Source organism: Lutjanus erythropterus, chromosome 2, assembly GCF_056507025.1.
Source record: "Lutjanus erythropterus isolate fLutEry1 chromosome 2, fLutEry1.hap2, whole genome shotgun sequence".
NCBI classification, from domain to species: Eukaryota; Metazoa; Chordata; class Actinopteri; order Lutjaniformes; family Lutjanidae; genus Lutjanus; species Lutjanus erythropterus.
In genome coordinates, this window is record NC_139318.1 from 23,541,056 (window position 1) to 23,567,098 (window position 26,043).

Consider the following 26,043-nt stretch of genomic DNA (forward strand, 5'->3'; position numbering starts at 1 on the left):
GTTTATTTCTTCATTATTTAGACAGAATAAAAACCCCACATTGTCAAAATCCCAGCGGGTTAGACATTTCTTCACTTATGCCCATTTCTGATCCTCCTCCTCCTACAAATCACATTTTGTGTCTCGTCTCAATCCCACCTTGTCTCCTTTGGGTCCTTCGCCTCCACAGGTACCCTTGGGTCCTCGGTCACCCTGGAAACACACAACTTCATCATTGACAGAGGTACACAAGGAGGCTCCTGAGTCACAAAGGGACCAAAATGCACCAAACCAGCCAGACAGAGAGCCCATCTTTACACAGACAGTCCTCTCACCTGCCACTCAGGCTGAATCACTGTGCTTTTACTGTAGGTACACACGCACACACACTCACACGTTCATGAATCACTTTGTGTAGCGAGTTTCAAACAGCAGCGGATATGACGCAGAACTGAATGCTATAATTTTCCTGATAATGGGTGTTTGGACAATGACAAGTAAAAGCAAGATAAGTGGCAGCTGCAGAGGACTCAGAGTGGACGATGTTTTCTGGCCCAACTATGCTGAAAAAACACAGCAAATGGCTTCTGATAGCACACTGGTACTTCTTCATCAATAAATAAAATTGTGGAAACAACAGTCTAGCATTGTGCAAAAGTAACAAAATTTGCCCAACCAGCACCTTTAAAACTCACATTTGTCTTGTTTGTTTTTTCTGTGCAAAAAACAAATTGCAAAAAAATCATTTCCTCTGGCAGGTACGTCTGACCCCCCTCTTCCATTCAGACAGAATTCTGCCTGCCTTAGATCCATTTTGGCTCAATATAATGATTGACAGAGGAGCATCCTGATCCAGATTTGAAAAGTTACGTCTCATGTTTTGCAGCTTTGACTGGTTATAGGTTTATCCAATTGTGTCCAGTCAATGCATCACTTTTCCCACCAAGTCCACTAAAATCCAAGACCTAAGACCAAGCTACGCCACATATTCCATTGCTCTGATTGGTTGTAGATCATGTTTCATTGCTCTGCTTGTTTGTAGTTCTATCCAACTGCATCCAGAGGCATTTTTACCTGCATATGTTGATAATGCCCCTTAGAAATCAAAAATGAACAGAGAGATTCCAGATTAATTCATGTTTGCAAAGTAGCCTTGCGATGCCAGGATCTGAGACTATTTCTTGGCCAGGACCAGTTGCCAGGCAACCAGCAGAGTCTCCAGGAAGTTAGTAGTCCAGGCCAAGAAAAAGTCTGGCACATGACCTCCTGTAAAATGGTGAAATGTCATAATTATACTTTTTGTCACCTTTGAACAGAGCCAGTAAAGCTGTTTCCCCCAGTTCTAATGTTTAGGCTAAGCTAAGCTAACTGGTGGCCGGTTTCAACTACACATTTACAGAACAGACATGAGGGTGGCAGCAGTGGTTTTCTCATTTAACTCATATTTCTCAAAATGTCAAACTATTTGTTTAATGTTTTGATGTCTCATCCCACTGAACGAATTTAGAATTTGTATGATTTTAAGAGATGTCTGTGATGGCTTCTGACGCTGTTTATGGATATGCTTGTCTGTGACTGGCTGTCTTTGCTGTGCGTTGAATTTTTCCTATTGTGCTCAATGATTATTATCTCAATGACTACCTGATTAAATAAAGGGTATTATAATACAAATATAAAACCTAGCATAGCTCCACACCTCTGAATTATTGCCCACATTTTTGATTGGTTCAGTGATCCAACTAGAATTCAAATGAATGGATGAAGTTAAAGAAAATGGAAATTAAGGCTGAGCAAAACAGCCATTTTCAGGTATTAATCATCATAATGTTAGGGTGAAAGCAAGTATTCAGCACGAACATTTTTGACACAATTTGCATTAATTCTCTGTAATCATATCAATTTTATGTTATTATCAGGTCGTCACCGACCTCTGAAAGATGCTTCAAGGTTAAAACTGCACAGAACGAACAAACACTGCTTCAATCACACACAAACACTGAAAATACCTTGATTCCTCTCATTCCTAAGATACCAATCTCTCCCTTCTCCCCCTTACGACCCAGCATCCCGTCTACTCCTGGTAAACCCTGGAAGACAAAAAAGAAATCATGCATCGTTCTGTCCACTAAAGAGAGAAAACCACACACAGACAATCTGTATTAGGATGGAAGCAAAAATCACGGACCGCTTCACCAGGTACTCCAGGTTGGCCGGCTTCCCCCTGCAGAGAGATGACAGAATTGCGGTAATTAGAGCAGTAAAATTATTACCTGCACCGTCTACCGACTGGCTCTGATATTAATTATGATACTCATTTAATCACGATGATCAGCCACGCTCTGTGTCACTCGCCTTCTGTCCACCGGGGCCGCGGGCACCTGGGAATCCAGTGGATCCTCTTTCTCCAGGCTCTCCCCTCAGACCCTGAGGTCAAATACACAGAAATATGGATACTGATCATTTGCAACATCAATACAGGGACATCTTATCTTGGGTTTTGGTTACTGCTCTGTCCGATCAGAATATTGCTTAAATGTCATCGTTAAGCGATTCACATTTCTGATCTTATCTGACTGTTAATTAACCGATCAGCTCCTCGGTCTGCTTAAATCCATATGACTAATGACAATATACGTATCATCCAACCCTAGCTTAGTCTTAATACATTTAAAAGGTAAACCAGAAACCACTAGTCGATTGAGCAAGTTTTTCAAACAGTTTTCAAATCTGTAAATGGTATCACCGCAGTCTATCTCTTCCTGTCCGATACCATTTGCAGATTTTCCTTTCCCTCTGCTTTGACCTTACATGACCCACTTCATCAAGCTGCTTTGAGACACATTTCAAACTCAGAGTACGGGACTCATTACAGCACATTGTGCCTGCTGGTCAGATGGTCTTCAGTTGCTATGCACAGGCTGCAACACTGGTACTAATGTACAAGGCTGTTCTGTACATAGATAGGCTCTAAGTCTGTATTTATCTCCTATCTCCAACAATGAGCTGAGCTTAATGGCTGGCACAAGCCGAAACTGGAAAAATGAGTCTATCTTGTTATGTCCCCTGGTCTTGAAATGACCTGCAGGCTAAACTCAATGTTCCCTCCTTCATCTCTTTAACCAGTTTTAAACAAAAGCTAACTAGTTTTTGTTACAAAATGCTCTTGGTATATTATATTAGTGTATTATGTTATTAAATTTGGAATACACTCTCTGTGTTCATTTGACCTTTTCTGTTGATGTGGGGACATTATTCTTTTATTCTGTACTACTTGTAGTGTCTTATCTTGACTCTTATTGTATGGATTAAGTTGACATCCACTTGATGTGTTACTTTTTTGTCCTCTTGGCCAGATCGCCATTGAAAAAGAGATTTTTATCTCAACTGTTTATTTACCCGGTTAAATTAAAGTTGAATTAAGTATTATTAGGTGTTATTAAATATTAATTAAAAAGCAGACTTAAAACCATCACATCTGTTCTAACAAGAGTAAACAACTTTACCTGCTCCCCTGGAGGCCCCTCTTGACCCTTTGTTCCCTTTTCTCCCTGCACACCTTTGGGTCCCCTGTCACCCTAAAATGGAACAACAGTGAAATCCACAACGAGCAGAACACGCACCATAAGCACAGAACAAAAGTGGATATTTTACTATATGAAACATTTTGACCCATGCAGGTCTTCACTGACTGTTTCTCCTTTGTTGCCCTTTTCTCCAGCAGGTCCTCCCACCAGCACTGTGTCCCCCTGTGAGTGACAACATCTGTAAACATCTGGCTTCACCCCAAAGCCAAAACGCCAACACACGTTTCATCCTGTTACCTTTTCTTACGCTGTGCCACTCAATAGTATCACAGCTCATTAACATTGTGTGTATTCATATATTCCTCCTGCTCTCTACAGAGTAAATCTCATGAAAGAGCTCTTTCAAAACAGCTGCCGCTGACACAAATATGCCTTAGTCTCCTCTTTCTCCATTTCTGTGTCACTGGCATTTACAAACATAAACAAATACTCAAGCAACACAGACGGAAAGAGTGTGAGCAGCAAGTGGAGCTTATTAGACATTAAAATGCACACCTTCTCTCCTTTGTCACCTTGCAGCCCGATGTCTCCCTGAAAAAAAAAAAAAAAAGATTGAGAGCCAAACATTTAATTGAAGCGTGTCGATTTAATTCACTACTTTACATGAGCAGAACCTCGGGGGCATGATGACACAGAGAAATAGGAAAAGGACTGGTAGTATTCACCTTCTCTCCCCGAGCGCCACGAATCCCTGGGGGACCCTGATGGACACACAAACACACACACACACACACACACACACGCCGTACCCTGTTACATACTGTATGACTTCACAGTGAGCACAGGTTGATCTCATTTTAAAGTGATGGGCCCTGAAACACTAGCTGCATTTACATGGACTCTAATGTTCTAATAGTCATCAGTCTAAGAGCCCAGTTAGAATAAAAATGCTTCATGTAATTACCTCAACCGCCTCAATCGGGCCTGAAGAGAAGGAATTTTCAATTGGGTTGAGAGGGGTGGTGTAAACCTTTGATAATCCGTTCAATGGGAAATATTAGCACCTACATTAATAACCACGTAAATTAGGGATGTAGTGATACCAATACTCATGGCACTATAGTACAGTGATAAAAAGCCCACAACACAATATTTATCGCAACGTTAAAAACCAAAGAAAAATGACATCATTTCTTAAAATAATAAATCTGATGTGTACTGCATTTTTTTGTTTGTATAACATTTGTTTTCCTTTTAACTTAAAATGCTTCTTTGTTCTGTCTTTAAATTAAATAAAATAAAAGTAGCCAGACATGACCTAAATGTGAAAAAAAATGCAGGAATTCTTTGGCAATGAATGTCTGAATTATGTACAAATGCAAAACAAAAACAATGCTGTGGTCATTATCAGTCCTTTTATAAAATAAAATACAAATAATATAATAATTAGCCCTAATACCATGGTAGATATTGTCACAGTCTGGTGTGGTTTAAGGACATTTTTTTATCGTGACAATGTGATATTTGATATATTGTTACATACCTAATGTTTGGCCCATGTGGACGTAAATGCAAGATTCCAGAAAGGACAGAAACATGGCAGCAGAAATACAAAACTGGTCTGTGACTGATGGAACTTTTTTGTTGGAGACCTTAAAAGACTTGAGGACGACTGAAAAGATGGAAAATGTCCATCTACCAAATCAAAAACTGCTGGAAAAGTTTGAAGGCCGCCTATTACAAGGGTACAAGTGAAAAAGGCAAAAATTGTTCTGACCCAGACAGTTTTCAATTTTACTATCTTATGGAAGACCTAATACATATATGTCAAAGACAAGGCCTGTGGACCAAATCTGGCCAGGCAACTCATTTTATGTGGCCCACAAGAGCATGAAAAGAATATAATTTGTGCAGTGTCCATAAATTACATGTCTCAGAACACATATGATTTTTGATTTCTTTATCTTTCTGCTTCTCCTGTTAGCGGTCACCACAGTCGATCATCAGCTCGATGGGAGACAGGCTTTCCGCCCAAACCTGCACAGATCTGCTTAAATGATTTGGAATTTGATTTTTACGCTGGATGCCCTTACTCATGCAACTCTTCCCATTCTTCCAGGTTTGGGACTGGACATTTAGGGAATGTACTGGCTTGTGCATCCCCAGTGGCTGGGGAGCAAACCGGGGTACAGTGCCTTGCTCAAAACCACTTTGACATGGGGACTGAACAGCGGAATCTGCCATCCATGGACAACCTGCTCTACCACCTGAGCCACAGCCACCCCCTAGCATCTAAATATCACATACACTCTAGACAAGTGGTTGTAGATATCAGTGTTAAAAGTAGCAGACAAGCATAATGTCCAATTAAAGAAAAGTTGATGCTCAGGTAAAGCAATTTAATGAAAGATATGGGAGTGAAAATGTGATTAATGAGGACAAGCCAGCATGTCTTTGTCTTATATTCCATTTTTTAAATACATTTTATTATAACTGTACACTTGAATGTCTGTTTGCCATTATTTTTAGACTTCTGCTTCCAGAAGTAGCTATTCATTATGAAGCTATTACTAAAACCAATGATAATCCAATGCTGAGGCAATTATGTGATATGATAACAAGTAGACACATTTATACAGTCTCACAATTACAACCAGCCCTTTCAGAGCAGCCATAATGCTGATGTGGCCCGGGATGAAATTGAGTTTGAAGCCCTGGGGAGCGCGACCTTTGGCGAACATGAATTGCTATGGCGAGGACGTTGGGTTGGAGACGCCTGAGGATCCTGCTCCTTCTCAAGAGGACAGCAGCATCACTGGTAAATTCAGTCTTAATAGCATTAGCTAATGTGTCAGAAAAAGTTATATTCTGATTAAAAGCTTTAGAGGATGTAAATGCAAATTTTATCAGCTGTCTTTATTTAGCGTCTGTGTATACGGTTAAATTTGAGTGTGTAATCAGAATGATTTAAGCCAGGTTGAAGAAATATTGTCCATGTAACCACAGTGACTGCGAGGGAGGACAAGGGTTATTGAATGATTAGTTTACAATCTAAAGAACACATCATGTCTTCATGAAGAAAAATTCCTCTATAATACATAAAAATGATTTATGCTTATGTTTCCTCCTTTATGCTTCCATACAGACTGCATTTTGAAAGACACAACCCTGGAAGAGACCCACTGTTAGTGTACGTCATGTTCCTGCGTGACGGATAAAAAAGGAAACATTTGATATGTACCGTTGGCCCTCTCTCTCCATCCACGCCAGCACGACCCTCCTCTCCCTAAGACATGACAGACAGAGAAAGACACACAAAGACACAAGTGTTTGATTGTATCATCCAGAGGCAAATTCATATCAGATCACATCTTCAGTGATACGGTGATGTAAGCAATGTCTTACTCGAGGCCCTGAATCTCCTCTCTCTCCTCTGGGACCCGGGACTCCAACGCCAACCTCCCCCTGGCAACAGAAATAATATGTTACACCCTTCAAAGGAGTCCATTAACATTTAAGCAGGTAGACGGAAATATGTGTCAGCTTTGATAGTCACCTTGTCCCCTTTGACTCCGTTGGTACCAGGAGAGCCCTATAAAACAAAATATTAATCATATAAATCATAAATCACATCTGTCACTGTACATTTCCCCTCCTCACATTCTCTCTCAGGCTTATTACTTTCTAAAAAGTGTCAGTGGACACCTGAACATCACATGTATATAAGCCTTTGAGACATCTTATTCTAAAGCCATGGACATTAATATGGACTTAGCCTCGTTATATCAGACAATTAGAGATCTTACCACTCACTGATTGTCCGGGGATTTCTAAATGCATGGTAATTGATAGATTGGCTGCTAATAAACCTATGTCACTTACACTTTTTCAAGGACAAACCTGTCAGGGAAACAATGCTCTCATCCCATACTCCTCAGTACTAAACACTTGATGTCACCACCTAATATGAAGGGCTGCCCTAAAGACTGTGGACTGGCTCAGCAGTGGACTTTTTTTTATTCTGTTTCCACACAGTTTTAGCAACGAAAGGTGGGACACTGTCCTCAGTCCTGAGTCTAATTTGGAGTTGAAACCACTTTTGCAGCTATAATAATATTCACATAGTGATATTGATGAGCAAATATCTTAAACCCCCCACTGCAGTGGGGTGGTGGTGGGGCTAAAAGGGGAGTGGCAGCGACACTGATGCAAGGTAGCAATGGCGTTGACAGGCAGAGGAAGAGATGGGAGGTTTTTGCAATTTAAATAGACCTCCAGATTAGAAGGGTGCGTTTGGTACATACTGTGGAGAGTGAGGCACGTCACATGTGCGCAGCAGTGCAGCTCAAGCTGACTGCATGAACTAGCTCCTAAGTGTCACTATATTTGTGGCGTACTTCACACCAACCCAGGCGACCCTTGACATTGAGCATGGTGATGTCAGGCTTTCATGCAGCTGTTCAGCCATGGAAAATCATCTCATCTGCTGATGTTGCTTGCGGTAGAAGTCTGGTACTCTGCAGTGAGTGATGGCACAGATGATAGGCGATTTTTAGGCGCTACATGTTCCAGCACTTGTTGGCCCCTGTCTGTGAAGTTTTATACCACTTTGTGGCTGAGCTGTTGTTGCTCCTACGTGCTTTCATGTCACAATGGCTATGTGGTGGATTTTATGCACCTGTTAGCGATGGGTGTGGCTAAAATACCACTCAATAATTACAGGGGGTGACCACTGAAGTCCAGCACTAAAATAAAGCCTAAATATGACTACATTTAGCTAAACTCAGGTACTTGATTTCCTTTTATTTTCAACAAACTCTGTCCTCCACTGGAGTAGCATTAAACTTGCCGATCTCGAGGGTTAATAGTAGTAATAATAGTACTGTTCTTGAATGTAACTGCACATAAGGATCTTTGTCTTTTGTTTAAGTTATACTTCATGTAAGATTCTACATTACATAAATTCTTTAATGAGACAGTAAGTTTGCAAATTTGGTTTATACCATACATCAACGGATTTTTCTTTATGCACAACAAACATATTACTCCTAATCAAAGTACAAAGTTACAAAGTTACCCGTTACAGAAGAAAGGATTTCATCTTGTTCGGATAACCATGCAAAATGTACCAATTAAATATTTTTTTTTGTTGCAAGTCTATTCCAAAGTTGAAGCATTTCACATTTGTGTCTGATGTACGTCACAGTAATAAAAACTGAACTCACTGCTGCTCCCTGAGGTCCAGGGGGACCAGGAGGTCCGATATTTCCTGGACGGCCCGCAAAGCCTTGGAGACCCTGAAAATGAGACTTCAGCAGTTGAAAATCAGAGATTATGGCTGAAAGCAGACAATATTGTGTGATCAGCAGCTCCACTGACCCTCTCCCCTTGAGGTCCAGGAGGTCCAGGCTGTCCAATCTCTCCTCTCAGACCAGGTGGCCCGGTGTCTCCTGCCTTCCCTGGTGGACCTGGTGATCCAGCTGAACCAGGAAGTCCTGGATCTCCCTGAAATCCAGTCACAGTCAGATTCTGACCTCTGTCACATCTGATAAACCACAATAACTGATTCAAGAGTTACCCACCTTTAAACCTGGAGGCCCTGTCCGACCTGGAGGACCTGACTGTCCAATGCCCTTCTCTCCCTGAAATACACAGTTTGTCACAACTGTCACATGAATCTAGTTTCAGGCAAATTAATAAAACACACGGAAAAAAACTCACCTTATCTCCTTTTGGACCAGAAGATCCTGGTGCTCCCTACATTATAAACAAATATGGGGGTGTTAAAATAAAAGGTATTAATACCAATATTACTTTATTGGAAAGAAAATAGAAAAAATACTCTATATGTATTTTGTTCATATTAATAAGAATAATAATAATAACAACAACAATATGTGCAGTTTTAGTTCAGTTCAGTTTAAATTGTGTTTTTTTTTTTGCAACTCATTATTATGCTGGTGAAGACACATTACATCAGTACCAGTGTCAGCGGCTCGGCTGTCATTACAGTTAACATGCCTCGTTAACCTCACAGATGACAAATAATCAAAACCTCGATCATCAGAGCAGATCTCACTTGACACTTTCAGATAGAAGGTGCAGAGACTTTAATCACACTGCAATAGAAAAATGGCTGATTAAGGTAAGATTAAATAATTGGACTGGTCTTGGAGTGAAAGAGCTTGACAAAAATAATACAAATTTCAATGTGTGGCAACAAAAAAGGCAAAAAAAAAAAACCTGAAACAAAACAAAAACAAAACCCAATATATTTTCTTGTGTTTATTATATACTTGTTCCACTTTTGTGTGATTTCAGGATAACAGAAATTTCTTAAAATATATGTTTAAGAACAAAGCATTTTTCACATTTTTTTTTTAACTAAAATACTGAACAGATTATGAAATGATGATAATGAAAATAATCATTAGTTGCAGCCTCTAATTCGGAGCCTTCAAGTAGACAATATCAATATTCTGCACTGGATGGTTTTCATATAGCAGTTTGAGCTGGATGTTAAATTTGAATAATTACATACTTTGTTATCAAAAACAAGCAAACTCCTTTCATGGCTGCAACAGCAAATTGGGTAACAAAATTATATTTATCATAGATTTTAAATCAAAACTGTCAAGAGTCAAATATTTTGGGGAAAATATGTTCAGTTCTAAGAAAGATTTTGAGATATGAAATGCCTAATGATGTTAAGATCTCTATCTTGGTGTAATAAGAGAAGATGTGATTATTAAAAGATTAGTATCTGTAAAAAAAAAATGTTTATTGCAAGTAAAAAAAAGATCATAAAGTAATGGTACAAACCTGAGCCTCCAAGCTTCAAGCAGTGGACGAATATAGTCAAAGAAATCTTTGTAATAGAAAGGATGAAGAGCAACCTTCCTCAGAAAATGTGAGAAACAGGCTGTCTGCATAATGTTGGAAGAGGACGCTACCTTCCTGTGATTTCTTTTGGACAATAATTACATCTTACATATCAGAATTATTTAAGCTGATGTGTTCTTTGTTTGTTTTTCCAGTTTCCTGTTTTCCTTTCAGATGTATTTTATAAAAAAAAATAAACAATTCCTTAAATAAAAAGTTTAGATACATTTGCTCAATAAAGAATTAATAATAGTTCCAAAATGTGCAAAGAAAACTTTACTCTTTACACAGAGATAAAATCTACAGTTCAAATGTAAGCCGTTTGTTGATCAGCAGACAACTTTGTTCACATCGACCATTAAATCCTGCCAAGATTTTATCTTAAAGTACACAGTGCTAATGGTAATGAAATGGTGGGATTAAACCTTCACTGATAGATGATAGCATTAGACTTTAAACAACTACATTCAGTAACATAACACCTGAGAGTCTATTTAAAAACTAAGAGCACCGTCTAAACAGTCTAGACACAAGAAGTGGAGGCTGATTACTCACATCTTCTCCAGGTTCTCCTGCTTCACCAGCCACTCCCTACAATGATGACAGATAACATGTTGTCAGTCTGTTGTTGTGTTCACATCATGTATTTGTGTAAATCCACAGTGTGATGGTACTCACTCTCTCTCCTTTGTTGCCAGCAGTACCTTTGTCTCCCCTGGACCCCTGACAGACAGAAGATATCAAACAGTTTTAATGAAAGCGCACAGTTTCACGCTGTCTGAGGGCTTAGAGGTGGCAAAAGTTTCACATGCTTTACTCAAGTAGAAGTACAGATATTTGTGACAAAAAAGACGGTAAAAGTAGAAGTACTGACTCAGTTTGTTGGTAAAAGTGAAAAAGTACAGGCTCTGAAATGTACTCAAAAGTAAAACATAGTCCTCTGAAGGGCATTTCTGCTGCCTGTTTATGGGAACAGCTGACTGAACCTCACATCTTCTCAGCAGTAGAGTCTCCCGCTTTCTGTTTCATCTTGTTACATCCTTTTCGTCTTGTTATATCATATTTTGTTTGTCTTGTTAAGTCATTTTCATCTTGTTATATCTTTTATGTAATTTTATTTTCTTACATCTGTTTTTGTCTTGCTATGTCTTTTTTTTGGCATTTTTTGTTATGTAACATCTTTTCGTCTTATGTCTTTTACAGTTTTTTTTTTATCTTGTCTGTCTTATCTTTTTGTCATTTTACAAAATGTTGCATCTTTTATGTCTCTTGTCTTGTCTTTTTCGTCATTTGGTCTTTTATGTCATTTTTTATCTTTTTCATCTTGTACGTCATTTTTCATCTTTGTAGATCAAATCAATATAATAATACATTGTGATTTACACTCCTAATGAATAAACCAATGAATTGTTTTTTCTGTGTTATTGTCTATGTTCTATGTATCATTATTGTTAAAATCTGTCTTGATGTCAGGAGGGCACAATGATGCAAAATATAAATAATCAATAAATTCCACCAAATAAATTTTAGTAAAAAAAAACAACAACACTCAAGTAAAGTAGAGATACCTGAAAACTCAAGAACAATAACATAACTAAGTATTTGTTCTTAGTTACTTCCCACCTCTAGTCGGACTTACCTTTTCTCCAGGTAGACCTCTCTCTCCTGTTACGCCTGGCAGAGTATGACCAGGAAGACCCTGCATCAGTCAGAGAGAGGAAGGTTGTGTTACCTGCTCTTTTCAGCTTTATTCTGTACACTTCTTCTGTCATTTCCGACCTTGGCTGTATTATTTGAGAGTAATATGCATCCACATTCAATACTTGTATTCACCAGTCAATGTGACAGCTAAAATGGGGAAAAAAAGGTTAATGTCAGTACTTCCATGTTAATGCCAATAAGAATGACTCACCTTCTCTCCTTTGGGTCCAGGAGGTCCAGCTACAGCCTGTAAGAGTGCAGAAAAAGGGAGAAAATAAGAGTAATTACCTGAGCAGCACAGTATGGATGCTTGTCGATGAAAAGACATAAATATGTACTTAAAAGCCTGGGTACTCAAGTATATATCGGCCAAACCATTAGGCTCGCAGCTTGAAAAGATTAAGAGCCTTGACGTCTTTCGGCAAGGACAGCCCACAAACGCACAACACCGGAGTGAAAGACCGACTGAAAGATCTAAACTTTTCTGCTCCGTAGCAGGCAAAAATCTTAGTACACTTCCCCTAAAAGTCTTGTGTTAATAACATGTCTGTACAATTGACACGGCTGAAAGAGAAACTAGACAAGATGGTTAATTCAAGGAACAATTTGTTGATATTGTCGCTCAGGCATCAATTGTTATCAAATGTAGTTTCTTCTTCAGGTGCCCCCACAGTGCCCCCTGTCTTGACAGAATGACAGTCTCTGACAAATCGTCTGGGTCAAGAATGAGTAAATGACACAAAGTGGAAGCCCACCGAGTGTTTGGATTCAGAAGCACTGAAACCAAAAAAATGCTGGCAGCTGGAAAGCTTGCATTGTCTGCATACATCTAACTCCATGAGGGCCTGAGCAGGACTCAGGAGAAGAAATGATGAACTGTGGTCTGACATTTTACACTGGGTTCATAGATCTTTTATCTGTGAAGACATGCTCTTATGCAAGTATCCACTACATTAATCCTAGATTATCTAAAATCACAGTGTTTATCCTGCATGTCACTACCAGCACTGCCAAATGAATTACATACACATGTTTTTATTACATCCAGCCTTTCATAACTACTGGACAGAGATTTTTAAAACCAGCTCAGAAACAGTTGCACCAAATCCGCTCACAGCTTTGTTTGGTATCTTTCACTCCTCTCTGTCTGCATCGATGAAACAAACCACAGCCTTTGTAAACCTGCTGGCAAGACGACTGATACTGCCAACATTACATTACAGTTAACATTACACCAAACATAGAGTATAGACCCTTTTAAAGCAAACGTCATCAAAAAACTGCATGCAATTATCAAGCTGAAAAGGTTGAATTTAACATTTTTCCAGCACCTAAATCACCAAAATGTCTGTTTGTTGAATATATGATACTTCAGAATCGTTCAAAATTCTGACAGGATCATTATCGCTTCAGAGCAACTGGTGGGGTTTATGGCTGCAAGCTATTAAATATGTTGCCTGAACTGAGGATGTGATTAAAACTGCTCATGTTTGCAGTGGCCATTGACAAACTGATGTGGTCCGTTGTACTTCCATTGCCAAAATGCACACGCAGTTTTCTCACTGTTTACAAACTGTAAAAGGGTCTATAGAGCCTACTGATAGAACCTGCTCCTTCCTTCCTAAACCTAAGGAGATATGCTGCTTGTGCATATTTCAGAGTGACACTGACTGACATCCACTAGGCAAAGACTGGCAGTTACCTTAGGCCCCAAACTACCAAGGGCCCCATAAAATGCTTGTAAATTTATGGTTAAGATTTTCTTTTCCCTGATTAATCATTTTCCTATAAAAGATATTACTTAATATTTATTCAAGGATTCAAAAGTGGGAGATCAAAAGATGCAGAGGCCCCATACCTGCATTTGACTCATATATATGACTTATATTTTCTTTTGTCCTTTGTTGTATTGTATAAAATTATTGTGTTACTGTTAGTGTTTTTAATGCATTTTATTTTACATCTTATAGATGGAAATATTCTACTGAATAAATAATTGTGAAGGGAAAAAAAGAAAGCTTTAAACATGTCCATCATCTAAGTCCATTGCAGCTGCTGTGGTGCTGGAAAATGCAGTGTCACTTCATGTTTGTTTCTGTGTGTGTGTGTGTGCGTGTGTGTGTTCGCGTGTGAAGAGAAATGGTAAAGGCGCTGAGCAGATGGACAAGTGTTGCCTGGTTATTTATCAAGCAAGTGAACTCACTGACAGTGTCACTGAGGCTCTGTCCAAGGTGCTGAACCTGAGGCTGTCTGCAGTGAGGGGAGCTGTTTGAGACACTCATCACGATTCATGTCAACAACCCAAACAGCAGGAGTGGCAGCGAATACTGAGAACCTGACAAGCAAGCTCCATATTTGTGTCTTTTACCCTCCAGACACTATTTGCCAGCAGACAGGAACTACAATAGTAATTTCAACTGTTTTTAAACAAACATGGCTTGGTGGTCTAGTGCAGTGGTCGTGAGATAATCAGCAGATGGTTATGTAGAATAAAATAAAATATAGCAAGCAGCACAGAAGCAGCAGCAGCTCTCAGTGACATAAACCCCCTTAAAGGCATAAGTGACAAACGCAAAATATTATGCAAAATATAGTTTGTCCCAAGAAAGATAACCACCTCACAGCACAAAAATGATAATAACTAACATAAATCACCATGTTCTTAACAAACACTATCCCTATAAATTTACATTTTGTAATATAAAAGAGCAAACTTAAGTACGCAGTCCACTAGGCATAATGGGAAACTACTTTCAGTGTATTTGCAAATAATATATATATATTTTTTTGGCTTATTTTTTTGCTTCTCTTACCTTCATTGCTATTCTATTTGTCACCATTTCTTTGCATTTACTCCTTATACACCTTATATTTTATATTTCACTTATATTGCACAAGAGTTTCTGACTAACCTCTGAACTGGTGACATATATTCCCTAAGACATAATGTAAATGCACACACTTTGTGCAACCATACAAAAAGAAAAGTAGCATCATGTCCCAAAAGAGCTTCTCTAGTGTAGCATGTGAGCCTGAGAACAACTACCTGCCACAATATATTCGATAAAACACCTGTAGAGACCACATGTAAAGCAATATGATGACGTTTTACAAGCAAACACTGTCAACGGGAAAAAGGAGTTGGAGCATAAAACACTAGTGGAAACAACAAAGAGCTGTGAGAAACATGACAACAAAGCTAAGCTGATAACATAGAAATTAGGAGGGATGTTTTTTTCTTGTTGTTGAGGATGATGAAGCCCTTTCTGTGGTTCAATAAACATGTTTTTGGGATGCTTATCTGAACAGCTCAAGCCTTATTACATACTGCCAAACAGACATTTCAACTCTGAAACAGCTGTTCCACATCTATACACTGAATTTCTCTCAAAATGCTTGGAAAACACTGCAGTCGTGAGTTTACAGCTAGTAAATGTGTGCGCTACTACATGCCGTTATGAAATCTGGCAGCAAACCTGCTGTTTTGCATTACAAAAAGCCGTGCTGCAGGCGTAAAGGTTTGATCACTCCTGGCTCAGACAAGAGGGAATCTGTTGCACCAGCAACAGAAAAGTCAGAGTATACTGCATATCATTTTACAAGATAAGGGCAGGTGCATGCATCGGTTACTAATATCTTGGTAGCAGTTGAATAAATATTAAAATTAGTCTGATTGTTGTTGGTATCTGCGTTGCATTGATAATGCAAATAAAAACAAAGAATAAATCTGATGATGTATTAAGTTCTGCATAGAGAAAGTTATAAATGTGTGTGACCTTCTCTGTCATTTTCAGTCTCACTGAGCTGAAATTTGGCATAACTGAGATCCTCACCATCAGAATTGGCTCAGACTCTGTCGAGCCGAGCCAATTCCAATTAACAGATGTCTGCAGTCATTCAAATACAGACAACTGGCAGGCAATCATATTTCAGTGTCAGTGCTAAGGTAGTTTCCATTTGAAGGATAAGCAGCACTGTCAAATAATGGCAGAACAGAGGTGGGACTATCAAAGAGTCTTCTGCACCTAAGACGTAGATATAGGCAACATTGTAAGGAGGAATGTTTCATTCAAGCAATAACTAACGGAGACCTATTTCACATCCATATCAGGAAGTATGAACCACATGAAGGAAAATCAGAGTCCATGTTGGTTTCATTTTGAAGAGCTATACAGTGAGTGAGACTGACATTAATGCCACTTAATAAAAGTAACATAAACATCATAACCCAATCAATTTTAATCATATTTAAGACATTTAAAGACTTGCTCTGGCATAGGGATTTGAAATTGCTAATTTAATATTTTTTTTCACAAAATCCTCTTTTATCAAACCATTATTTAATAACTTCTGAACTCCCATTATTGGACTACACATCATTAGAAAACTCCTACATCAGATGTCTTTCTGACAGACCTGTAGCTAAATTTAAGGAAGTCATTCCATCTGCTTTTAAGTCACAGTCATGTTTCAATATAACAGAGGATTCTAACTTTGGTTCCTCCCAAATTGATCATCTTGTTGATACTGCTGCCTCCCTCCCTCCCTCCCTCCCTCTCTTTCCCTCCCTCCTTCCTTCCTTCCCCTCCTTCTTTCTGGTTCCAGCGGACGGTTCTCTCCCTTAATAAAGAGCCTGGATCCACTCAAGCCTGTTAGAAGGGGTTTTTTTGTCGCCAGTCGCCTCAGTGCTTGCTCTTGGTGGGAACAACTGGCTCTGTAAAGAGTGCGGTCTAGACCTGCGCTATTTGAAAAATGCCATGAGTTAACTTTATTATGATGTGGTTCTATACTAATAAAAGTGAATTTAATGTTAAGGCCTAAATTTGAGATGACTGGATTTTAGAGTTTTTAAGCACATGCAGAAACCCTGATGGACGTCTTGACCGAGTGACGGCCCACTGGCCTGTTTGGTTGTACCTTGTTGCTCATCTTTTGCAGGTTTGTGCAGGCTAACTTGTAGGTGCAGCAGTCCATTTGGGCTGATTGGGAATACCTGGGCACAGTGCTCCCAGTCATTACTTAATTATTGGACAAAAGTAAACGAAAAACATGGCTCGCCATGACTAATTGAGTCTCTTTGTGTGCACAAACAAGTAAACCCTCAGAGGTGCACGCTCTTTGAATAAACAACACAGAGGAGGAAAAACGGTGCATGTCGTCTCAGATACCATTAAACATTATATATTATAACACTTAATAACATAGGTGATATATTAAGACACAAATTCCCATGCAGAACAGATTTTACTGTATGATGGTGTGTATTATTTTAGGCTTCTGTGTGTGCCGTCATTGGTGTGAGACTTCAGACAACAAATTCTTCATGAAGTTTGGCCAGATGGATTTGAGTTCACAAGTAGGAACTCTTTGAACTTTGAGTGGTGTTCTATTGTATTTTCTCTAGTACGATGTCAGAAATGTTCAAGTTTCAAGCATTAGTTCTCTTGATAAAACTCTTTGTTTGGTGTAAGTGAGTGGGTGTGTGGAAAGTACGGTGTGAGGATGGGAGACATTAAGACACCACTGACTTTACTGTCCTGCACCTCTCCTCTCTGTTGTAATTTAATGAAAGTTTTTTGTAAGTAAATCAGTTAATTTAATAGAACTTCAAACTGGTCATGACAACCTGAAGATGGGAGCAGCTATAATGGAACATCCAGTTCACTCTGCTTTTCCAGTTCCTGCCAGATGTTTTTTGTGCATGATGATGCATGAGTAGATGATGAGCACTTACACCTAATATTTATTCCTTTGTGCTGGTTGTGAGTCTGCAGCAGACAAAATCTTAAACTAGAACTAAATATTTGTCGTGAGTGTTCTCAAGGCTTTTTTTTTACTTGATAAGGGTGAAGTCCATAATAAGATTCCAGCCAGAGATCTTTACAGGTCACATAATACAATATATGAACTGATACAAGAGAATCCAGAGCAGTTTCTGCCACTTGCAGACTGACAGGCTGGTAAAGTGCTTTAACAGAACTCTAGAAGCAATTATCCATAAATTTATGCAAGGATTTAGCTGAAATTCACATTCATAGCTGGTTATTTTTAGAGTTTAAGGCACTACAGGCCTCCACAGGGTTTTCCCTCTATTTGGCTACAATTCTCCACAAAAAAACTCCAGCAGGGCTGTACTGCACCAGATAATGTAGACCTGTGAGGGGAGACTGAACACAAAAAGGAGCGACTTATTATGTTTCAGGCATGTGAAAACTAATTTCACTGGGTCAGAAAGTGCTGGAGAATTTGCTGTTTGAATGTCAAATCAATAACAGTCACACAACAGAGAAATCCCACTGAGACAGCCAGCACGGGAAGATGACGTTCTTGTGTTACTGCCTAATCCAAGCTCAAAATACTCTTCAAATGGCAAGGGATGTTTATTTTGGGTATTTAATATTACAGTAAATAGCTCACTGACAGACTTCACTTCGCTTTATTTTAAGAGGAGTGCACAAGGCTCACTTAACACTGATGAACGTGAGGGAATCTTTATGACTGTTGTCACAGGATCAGTTATGTCATTTCTAATGCAAAGTTGACATGGTCAGGAACACTAAACCTAACCTTAATGGGCAAAATACATGGACTCAGATGCAGGGCCTCACATATGCAGGGTGGAGATGAGTTTTTTTATATTTTCTATACAGACTCCCTCTTTGTAGTGTGTGGTTGCAGGCCTGCTGTGTTGTCTGAGGAGATTTAAAGGAGGATAGATGATTGGCTTCACTGTTTGCATGCAAGTATAATCAGTATAATGCTGATGCTTATACAGGGATTGGGTGCAGAGTATAGCATAGGCTTTATAAACTGCTACTGAATTAATTAACCAGATCATGTTTTAACTACAGGTTAATGGATGCACATTGATTTGACTGATTGATTGAATCTTAACCTGCAGTGTAAAAACACTACCAAGGTTGTTCTGCTGTGTCGCGTTGCCTCCAGTACAACAAAGTAATCATTCTTAAAGGTCTAGTGCATAAGATTTATGGGGATCGTTAATATTCATCAGTATGTTACATCTATAATGTATAATCCCCTGAGTCATTGTCTTTTTGTTACCTTAGAGTGAGCCATTTATATCTACAGAGGGTGTGGGTCCTCTTCCATAGAGTTCACCATGTTGCAGTAACATGTTTCTACAGTAGCCCAGAACAGACAAACCAAAAATTATGTAGTTTTTACCTATTAAAGGGCTGTTTAGCTGTGCATGGAGAAAAAAAAATAGGCCAACTACAGATGAGCAGCAGTGTCCCATGTATTTCGGCTGTAACGTGGCAATAAAAATGGCATAATTGACCAAATGACACTAAATGACAACAGTTAGAAACATTCATAAGACTACCTCATGTTCATGACAAGTGTCATATCAGTCACGTCGCACATCCCATCAAATAAAGTGTTGTATTAGTACTGAGAAATGTATCCCGTTTCTGGCTAGCATGAACTTTGAACAAAATGAATGAAGACCAAATAGTCAAAACAGTTTTCATACAGATCTGTTCTCACTTACAGCAGCACAGATAGCAGAGGCAGCTGTGTTTCCACAGAGACAACTCACTGCCTGCATATGCAGAGGCAAACATTTGTTCAAACAGAAATGACTTTACATCAACAGAGTCAGAGAGAACATGTCTATAATCTGTTGTTTTCTGTTTGTGAGGAGTTTAAATATCAGAGGTCACACAGATGGTGAGCAGCAGAATATAACTAACAATGGGACTAAGGGCAGCTATAAGAAATGTACAAATAGCAAGGGAATTTATCTGGAGCACTGGTTGGGTTACAGGCAGTCGCAGCCCCAGGTGGACAAACAACAGCATCCTGGCTGCAGCTCCTAAAGGAAGACTCATACTAGGACCACCCAGTGTTGTGGATCAGATGAAAACTCGTGCAGGAGGAAGCTAATAATAGCGCTAGAGAAATGTTGTTTTATTACTTCAGGCAACAAATCATTCTGTTGCTGGGATCACATCCAATAAAAGCAACCACAAAACCAATTTCATTGACTGTCCTTCTCGCCAGAGGCTGCTCGGTAGATACCACATGTTCTCACCTTTCCCGGGGGACCACTGTCTCCCTGCTCCCCCTTTAAGCCAGCCAGGCCTGGAGGTCCAGCAATGCCCTGAGGAACAAATTACAAGATGATGACATCGAGGAGGACCTGATAAAAAAGGCACAGTGCACACTGAACATGATATACACAGTCGACTACATGAGCACACACACACACACACACACACCTGCTTTCCTGGTAGTCCAGGTAGTCCTTCTTTGCCTGGCACCCCGTCTCTTCCAGGGACTCCTGGTTTACCTGCTTCACCCTGAGGAGCAGCACATACTTCAGTACACAGCATATGTATTTAAATGTAAATGTGACTGCACATATTTATGATTACTTAATTTATATTAAAAAAGAAATGTTTTTAAAAATCCAATTTGTTTATGTATTCATATAAGATTCTCCATCAGCACAGAAGTGCATTTTCAAAGTTTTTGCTTAGAAAATCTCCTCTTAAAGGGATACTCTGGTATTTTTCCAACCTGGATTTCAACATTTTCCCATGGTTCTGCTTGTTTTTGCCACAAGCTCAGTTATTCTAAGTGTCATTATGGAAAGGATCACTACAGTGATAGACCTTTGTGTTAAAGAGTAAGACCCTAAAATGGCTGTTGTATTGCTCTCACCAAACTCGACCAGTGTAGAAACAGTAATTTTATCGTCATCTTCATTGAAACTCTTTTCAAGTCAACCCTTTTCACTCCCACAATACTGGACCAATTTCAAAAATTGTTGACAGAGGCACATGGGAAAATAGGGTCCAAACTGAAAAATACTGAAGTTACTCTTTAAAAATAATTCATTTATTATTAATGTATTTTCTTTTTATTTTGACACAAACAACAAAAATAATAACAAGAAAATGATGGTAGCTGGTTGCAGTGGTCACTGTTGATAAAAAGTCAGAATCGTGTACTTGACATGCTGAGGGAGTTGCTTGTTTTTCAGCTGAAGTTACAACAAATCACTTGTTCTGCAATGTGTGTTTTCAAATTATGAGCACAAAACTCAGCTGAAGCCGCCATTTATCAACAAAAGCTCTGTACACATGCTTTGGCATTTTTATTTAATTACCTTCCCATTTTTCAGTTGTATAACCAAAATGCCTCAGGCTCAAAAACATTTCTTCAATTTTAACACTTCCTCACTGCGCAGCAACAGGAGCAGCCAGATCAAGATTGCATACTCACCACCTGCCCTGGCAATCCTGGGGGGCCCTGTGGACCCTGCAGGGGAGAAATAAATACAGAGGTATATGAGGGAACACAATATGATACACACACGTGTGAGATTTTCAATGAATGAGGAAACAAGAAAGCAGTTTTTTTCCCTGAAGAGTGTCTGTGATTTATAGGAACACTTACTACAGCTCCTGGGGGGCCTGGTGGTCCCGGCAGACCTGTGCTCCCCTGGGCACCGGGAGGCCCCTGCAGAGAGAAGAAACACACTCACACACTGTAGACCTGTTCTACATTTCATACATTCACTGTCTAGACTGTTATGTGACTATGTCCTGGGGCAATTTGATCGATCTTGTCAGGATGTGAAATACCGCTGGAGCTGTTTTACCTGGACACCGACACCCGGCTCTCCTTGATTACCCTGAGGAAAACAAACTTTTTATGAGTTTGGTCGGTTAAGTTACAAACAGAAGAACTTCAGCATACGTTCTGTGACAGGTAGCAAACTGAGATGCATTTACCTTCACACCTGCTGGACCTGGGAGCCCGTTGGGACCCATGGGACCCTAAATGAAACAGATATCACCAACATGTAAACTGCTGCTGTCAATAAGAGTCTGTCAATGTGAGCGCTGGGAATGGGTGATACTAAACTTTTTGTTACAAAATTAATAATACAGACAATGATCATTTCTTAAATTGGTATGTATTTTTTTCAAAATAATGGCACTTTTTTAGAAAAAAAACATTATACTCATGGTGCATCTTGCTTTTCTCACATAAAAAGCACAGCATAGCAACATAGAAAGCTAAGTAGTGTCAGGGCTGTTTCAGCACAAACATCATACAAAAAGACTGATGGTAGTGATGCAGCCGCACACATTTTATATTATATAATATTATTATCAATACTTTTTAAAGGAATCAAAGTATCAAAGTATCAATCGATCCACCCATTCCCAGTGTTTGAATGGTTTGTCATGTGTGTTATACTTACAGTCGGCCCTCTTATACCGGGCTCTCCTGGGTTTCCCTAGAATAAAAAAAAAGTCATATACAGCACAGTCACATCATAATATACTCACTAAACTACACACATGACATATTTTAAAGGATTTTTTGACATTTTAGAAAACCCTATTTAAGTTATTGAAGATTAATATCACTCTTGTGTTTTGCACCCAGCTAACAAATAGTACTGCACACAACACATATTTATGTGTAAATATGTTTGTAAAAATTGATCACATAAAAAAGTATATGCATTTTTATGTGCAAATATTGGACAACATGGCGCTGAAGTGTGGTTGTTTTAAAGTTTGACTGCATGAGGTACTTCACTATAATCACTGTATTCTCCATTGGAGAGGCAGCAGGAGTAGAAAGATAAGCGATGTACTGCTGTGGACCCTGTGGACAGGGTCGGCAACATATTTAGCGATCTAAAAAAATCTGTTTAAGTGTTAGAGTATTTTCGCCACCCTATCTTGCTGCCAGACAGCTTCTTCTGATGGGAAACCACCACTATATAAACAAAATATCGCTCTGTCCAAAGCCACCAAACTCTTTTTGCAAAAGCAGTAATTCTACCTCACAGAACACGGGACTTGCTGGTCTACCACTACTTTGATCCATTAGTCAATTTGGTATACTGAGTTACTTCACTGCTTTTATGGGGTAGTTTGGATTCACCAAAGTCACAAAATAACACAAAGAAAACTAACCAGTGGAGGCAGATGTAGACCAGCAATTGCACTGTAAAATTACTCTTTTTCCAGAAGGGGTCTGGTGGCTTTGGAGAGATCAATAATTCTCTAATATAGGAAGTTTCCTGTCAGAAAATGTACAGTTAAGCAGTGAAAATATTCTAAATATAGTGTACACTTAAACTGGTGCTGAAGCTTTTAGATAGCTATATATCATTTGCTGCTGACTCAGTACTACTGTTGCTTCTCCAAACTGCGGGCATTGTCGACTGCCATCTACTGTAGATAATACACTGAATATGGATAAGCACGTCATTAAACGCTACTTTAAAACATCCAAACTATCCCTTTAACATAAATAATGCGCAGACATATCACAGAGAGATGTGAGCATCTCTGCAGGAGACACAAATAAACACATAAACATCTGACTGACTTCTGACAACAGGTAGGACAATACACACACAGAGGATCAACAATGTCAACAAAGAGACACTCGCACAGTAAGCTCTGAAAAATCAGTGCTGTGAGAGGGATAAGCACACAACAGACAGCAGCAGGCACAGCTGCATGCACGATAAGCAGACTCAAGCGAATCGACAACACAGTACTTTTTGGAGAGCACCCAATTCCCCCCCTGCTATTGCACGTCGGATCCTGGTGAGAGCTTCGGCTCAGGATGTCAGCTGACTTCCTTTCATCTCCTCCAACAAATCTGTGGTGTTTTACAAGCTTAAAAATTCAACTGCAAAACTCAACTCTTGAGTTTGACACAGATTCTTTGGGGACAGGTGGTCTTGATTAATATTTCATGATCAACCGATCAAGATCTGACTCTTAGCCCAGACCCCAGCTCCCAGAAGGATGTTTCCAATACAAATGAATAAAGATTAAAGGGGTGAAATTTGCCTGCAAGGTACATGACGGTGTGTGCATCCTGATGATCTGTCGTTCTAGTCTCCTGTTGTTAACTTCTATTGAGCTACTTGCTGTCTAAGCTAAAACCCACTGGCTTCTTTACATCTTTGGTCCACTCCTCTTTCTCCTTCTTGTATCTGATGCTACAGGGACCGGTTCTCCCAGCCCACCCTTGTCCAGAGCTCAAGCATGCCAGCCAACAGCAGAAAACCTACCGGTCTGCCTAGAACTCCTGGGAACCCAGGCAGGCCCTGGAGAGGATGAAAGACAGAGGAAGGTGGATGACAGGAGGGTGGGGGGGACAGGTGGGTGGAGAACAGCGATGGAAGAGGGGAAACAAACAACAGAGACACGGAAACAGACAGAGAAAAGGCACATATGAGGAGAGAAAGAGGAAGTTAGAGAGTGAAGAGCTAGCTGCACAGCTGCAAAAGGTTACTGTCTACAAATCTATGAAGCCTCGGCCCAAAAGGGGGAAAAGAGAGCTCTGTCAGGTCAGTGCTTGCAGCCAACCCAGTGGTTTTCTCTGAAGATCAAGCCTAAGGGAAGGCCCATTTGCTGGGTCACTGGTTTACTCACTGGTTGGCCTCGAGGACCAGCGGGCCCTGTTGGGCCCTGCTCCGACATGGAGGGAAGGAAAACAAAAAGTGTGAGGAAGTGCTTAATATCTCCCCTCTCTCAGCAATCATGACATATAGAACATAATTTGATGAGTGAGTTTGGGCCGTTGATGTTCAGTATATAAAGATGGACAACATGACAGCTCCCTAAAAGTGAAGTTTAGGTAATTCTTATCATGATCATGTTTGTTCAAGTGTTCCATGTTCTGATAAGTTTGGTTTTAATATTTGATGTTATAAAGAGGAGTTTTCACATCACGATTGACAGCTGAGCTCTGTGCGTGACTGAGTCAGTCGGCTGTATCGGCAGGACGTTGATACCGTGGCTCAAACTCTGATCACTACTGCACAGATTCTAGCTCCAAATGCAAGATGGCAGCGCTCGGATCAGGAATATTTTGGCTTCAGTTCTGTACAGTGGGAGGAAGTGGAGACACGTCATCCATCTTTATTTCCAGTCTATGGTTTGGGCTTTTTGTAATCATAATAAATACTATGGTAAGGGAAAATCCTGCTGGTTTAATATTTTAAAAAAATCAGCAGGTGCATTACTGTATGTCTTTCATATGCATTAATACTTCTATATTTACATTGCACAATACTTTAAATTTATAAAGACAAATATTCAATAAGCAAGAATAGCCAATTATAAATACATAAAATAACATAATACAACAACATAATAATTATAAGTGATTGTATAAAAACAAACTTACCAAGTCTTGACAAATATTCACTAACTTCACAAATGAAGACAAACAGATACAAACACTCATTCATCCCCACAGACTTTACCCTCCTTATTATGCAGGAAATAGGAGGCAGCTTGTCCATCATGAGTATGTAGGTTTCTTTGTAGCATGACGATTTTAGTTTTGCTGGATGCTTTTGTTGACGTATTGTGTGTGTTATGTTATGTAAGTCATACTTTATGTAGAAGGGTAACAGGTTAGTCATCATTATTTTGGTTGTTACTGCTTTTTCGATGATTATGCTGCTCACTGATGCAGTGCTAAGTTTGTTTTAACTTTTACTTTTACTATTTCATGTGTTTTTCCTGTTTCACTTTATGCTTCCTAAATTACCCTTATGGGACAAATACATCTTAACTTAGATTACTTATAAGTGCATTCAAACCAAAAAAGCCATGACTAATTCATGCTCTTTGTGAAAATTAAAAACAATCTAAAAACAAAATTGTCATTTTCAACTTCACAGGTATAACTTAGTTGACATACAGTACTTCACACCTACCGGTTTACCATCCTGACCAGGTTTTCCTGGTTCTCCTGGTATTCCCTGAAATGACAAACCACAGATTTCTAAAAAAAAAAAAAAAAAAAGCACAATAATGTCATAGTTTTTCATCATGACTTGAGTGTACAACAGTATATTTAGATCAAAATCTGTTTTTCTCATGTTAGGAGTTTGTGATCATTACAACACTGTAATCTAGATGACACCTGA

General features: G+C 39.3%; 1 protein-coding gene across 1 annotated transcript in view; it reads right to left on the reverse strand.

The window, feature by feature from the left end:
- The window catches only part of col7a1 (collagen, type VII, alpha 1), a 90,938-nt gene that overhangs the window by 4,429 nt on the left and 60,466 nt on the right, over window positions 1-26,043 (reverse strand). Inside the window, exons 60-82 of the mRNA XM_084743036.1 lie at window positions 25,839-25,875; window positions 24,172-24,207; window positions 21,854-21,898; window positions 21,516-21,578; window positions 21,342-21,377; window positions 20,333-20,413; window positions 20,146-20,214; window positions 12,298-12,333; window positions 12,025-12,084; window positions 11,064-11,108; window positions 9,086-9,145; window positions 8,883-9,008; window positions 8,729-8,800; window positions 7,060-7,095; window positions 6,909-6,968; window positions 6,745-6,789; window positions 4,059-4,094; window positions 3,669-3,725; window positions 3,483-3,554; window positions 2,332-2,403; window positions 2,165-2,200; window positions 1,986-2,066; window positions 139-192 (exon numbers count right to left, since the gene is read on the reverse strand). Of these exons, the coding sequence (XP_084599162.1) occupies window positions 139-192; window positions 1,986-2,066; window positions 2,165-2,200; window positions 2,332-2,403; window positions 3,483-3,554; window positions 3,669-3,725; window positions 4,059-4,094; window positions 6,745-6,789; window positions 6,909-6,968; window positions 7,060-7,095; window positions 8,729-8,800; window positions 8,883-9,008; window positions 9,086-9,145; window positions 11,064-11,108; window positions 12,025-12,084; window positions 12,298-12,333; window positions 20,146-20,214; window positions 20,333-20,413; window positions 21,342-21,377; window positions 21,516-21,578; window positions 21,854-21,898; window positions 24,172-24,207; window positions 25,839-25,875 (1,315 nt within the window). The remainder of the gene's footprint in view (window positions 1-138; window positions 193-1,985; window positions 2,067-2,164; window positions 2,201-2,331; window positions 2,404-3,482; window positions 3,555-3,668; window positions 3,726-4,058; window positions 4,095-6,744; window positions 6,790-6,908; window positions 6,969-7,059; window positions 7,096-8,728; window positions 8,801-8,882; window positions 9,009-9,085; window positions 9,146-11,063; window positions 11,109-12,024; window positions 12,085-12,297; window positions 12,334-20,145; window positions 20,215-20,332; window positions 20,414-21,341; window positions 21,378-21,515; window positions 21,579-21,853; window positions 21,899-24,171; window positions 24,208-25,838; window positions 25,876-26,043) is intronic.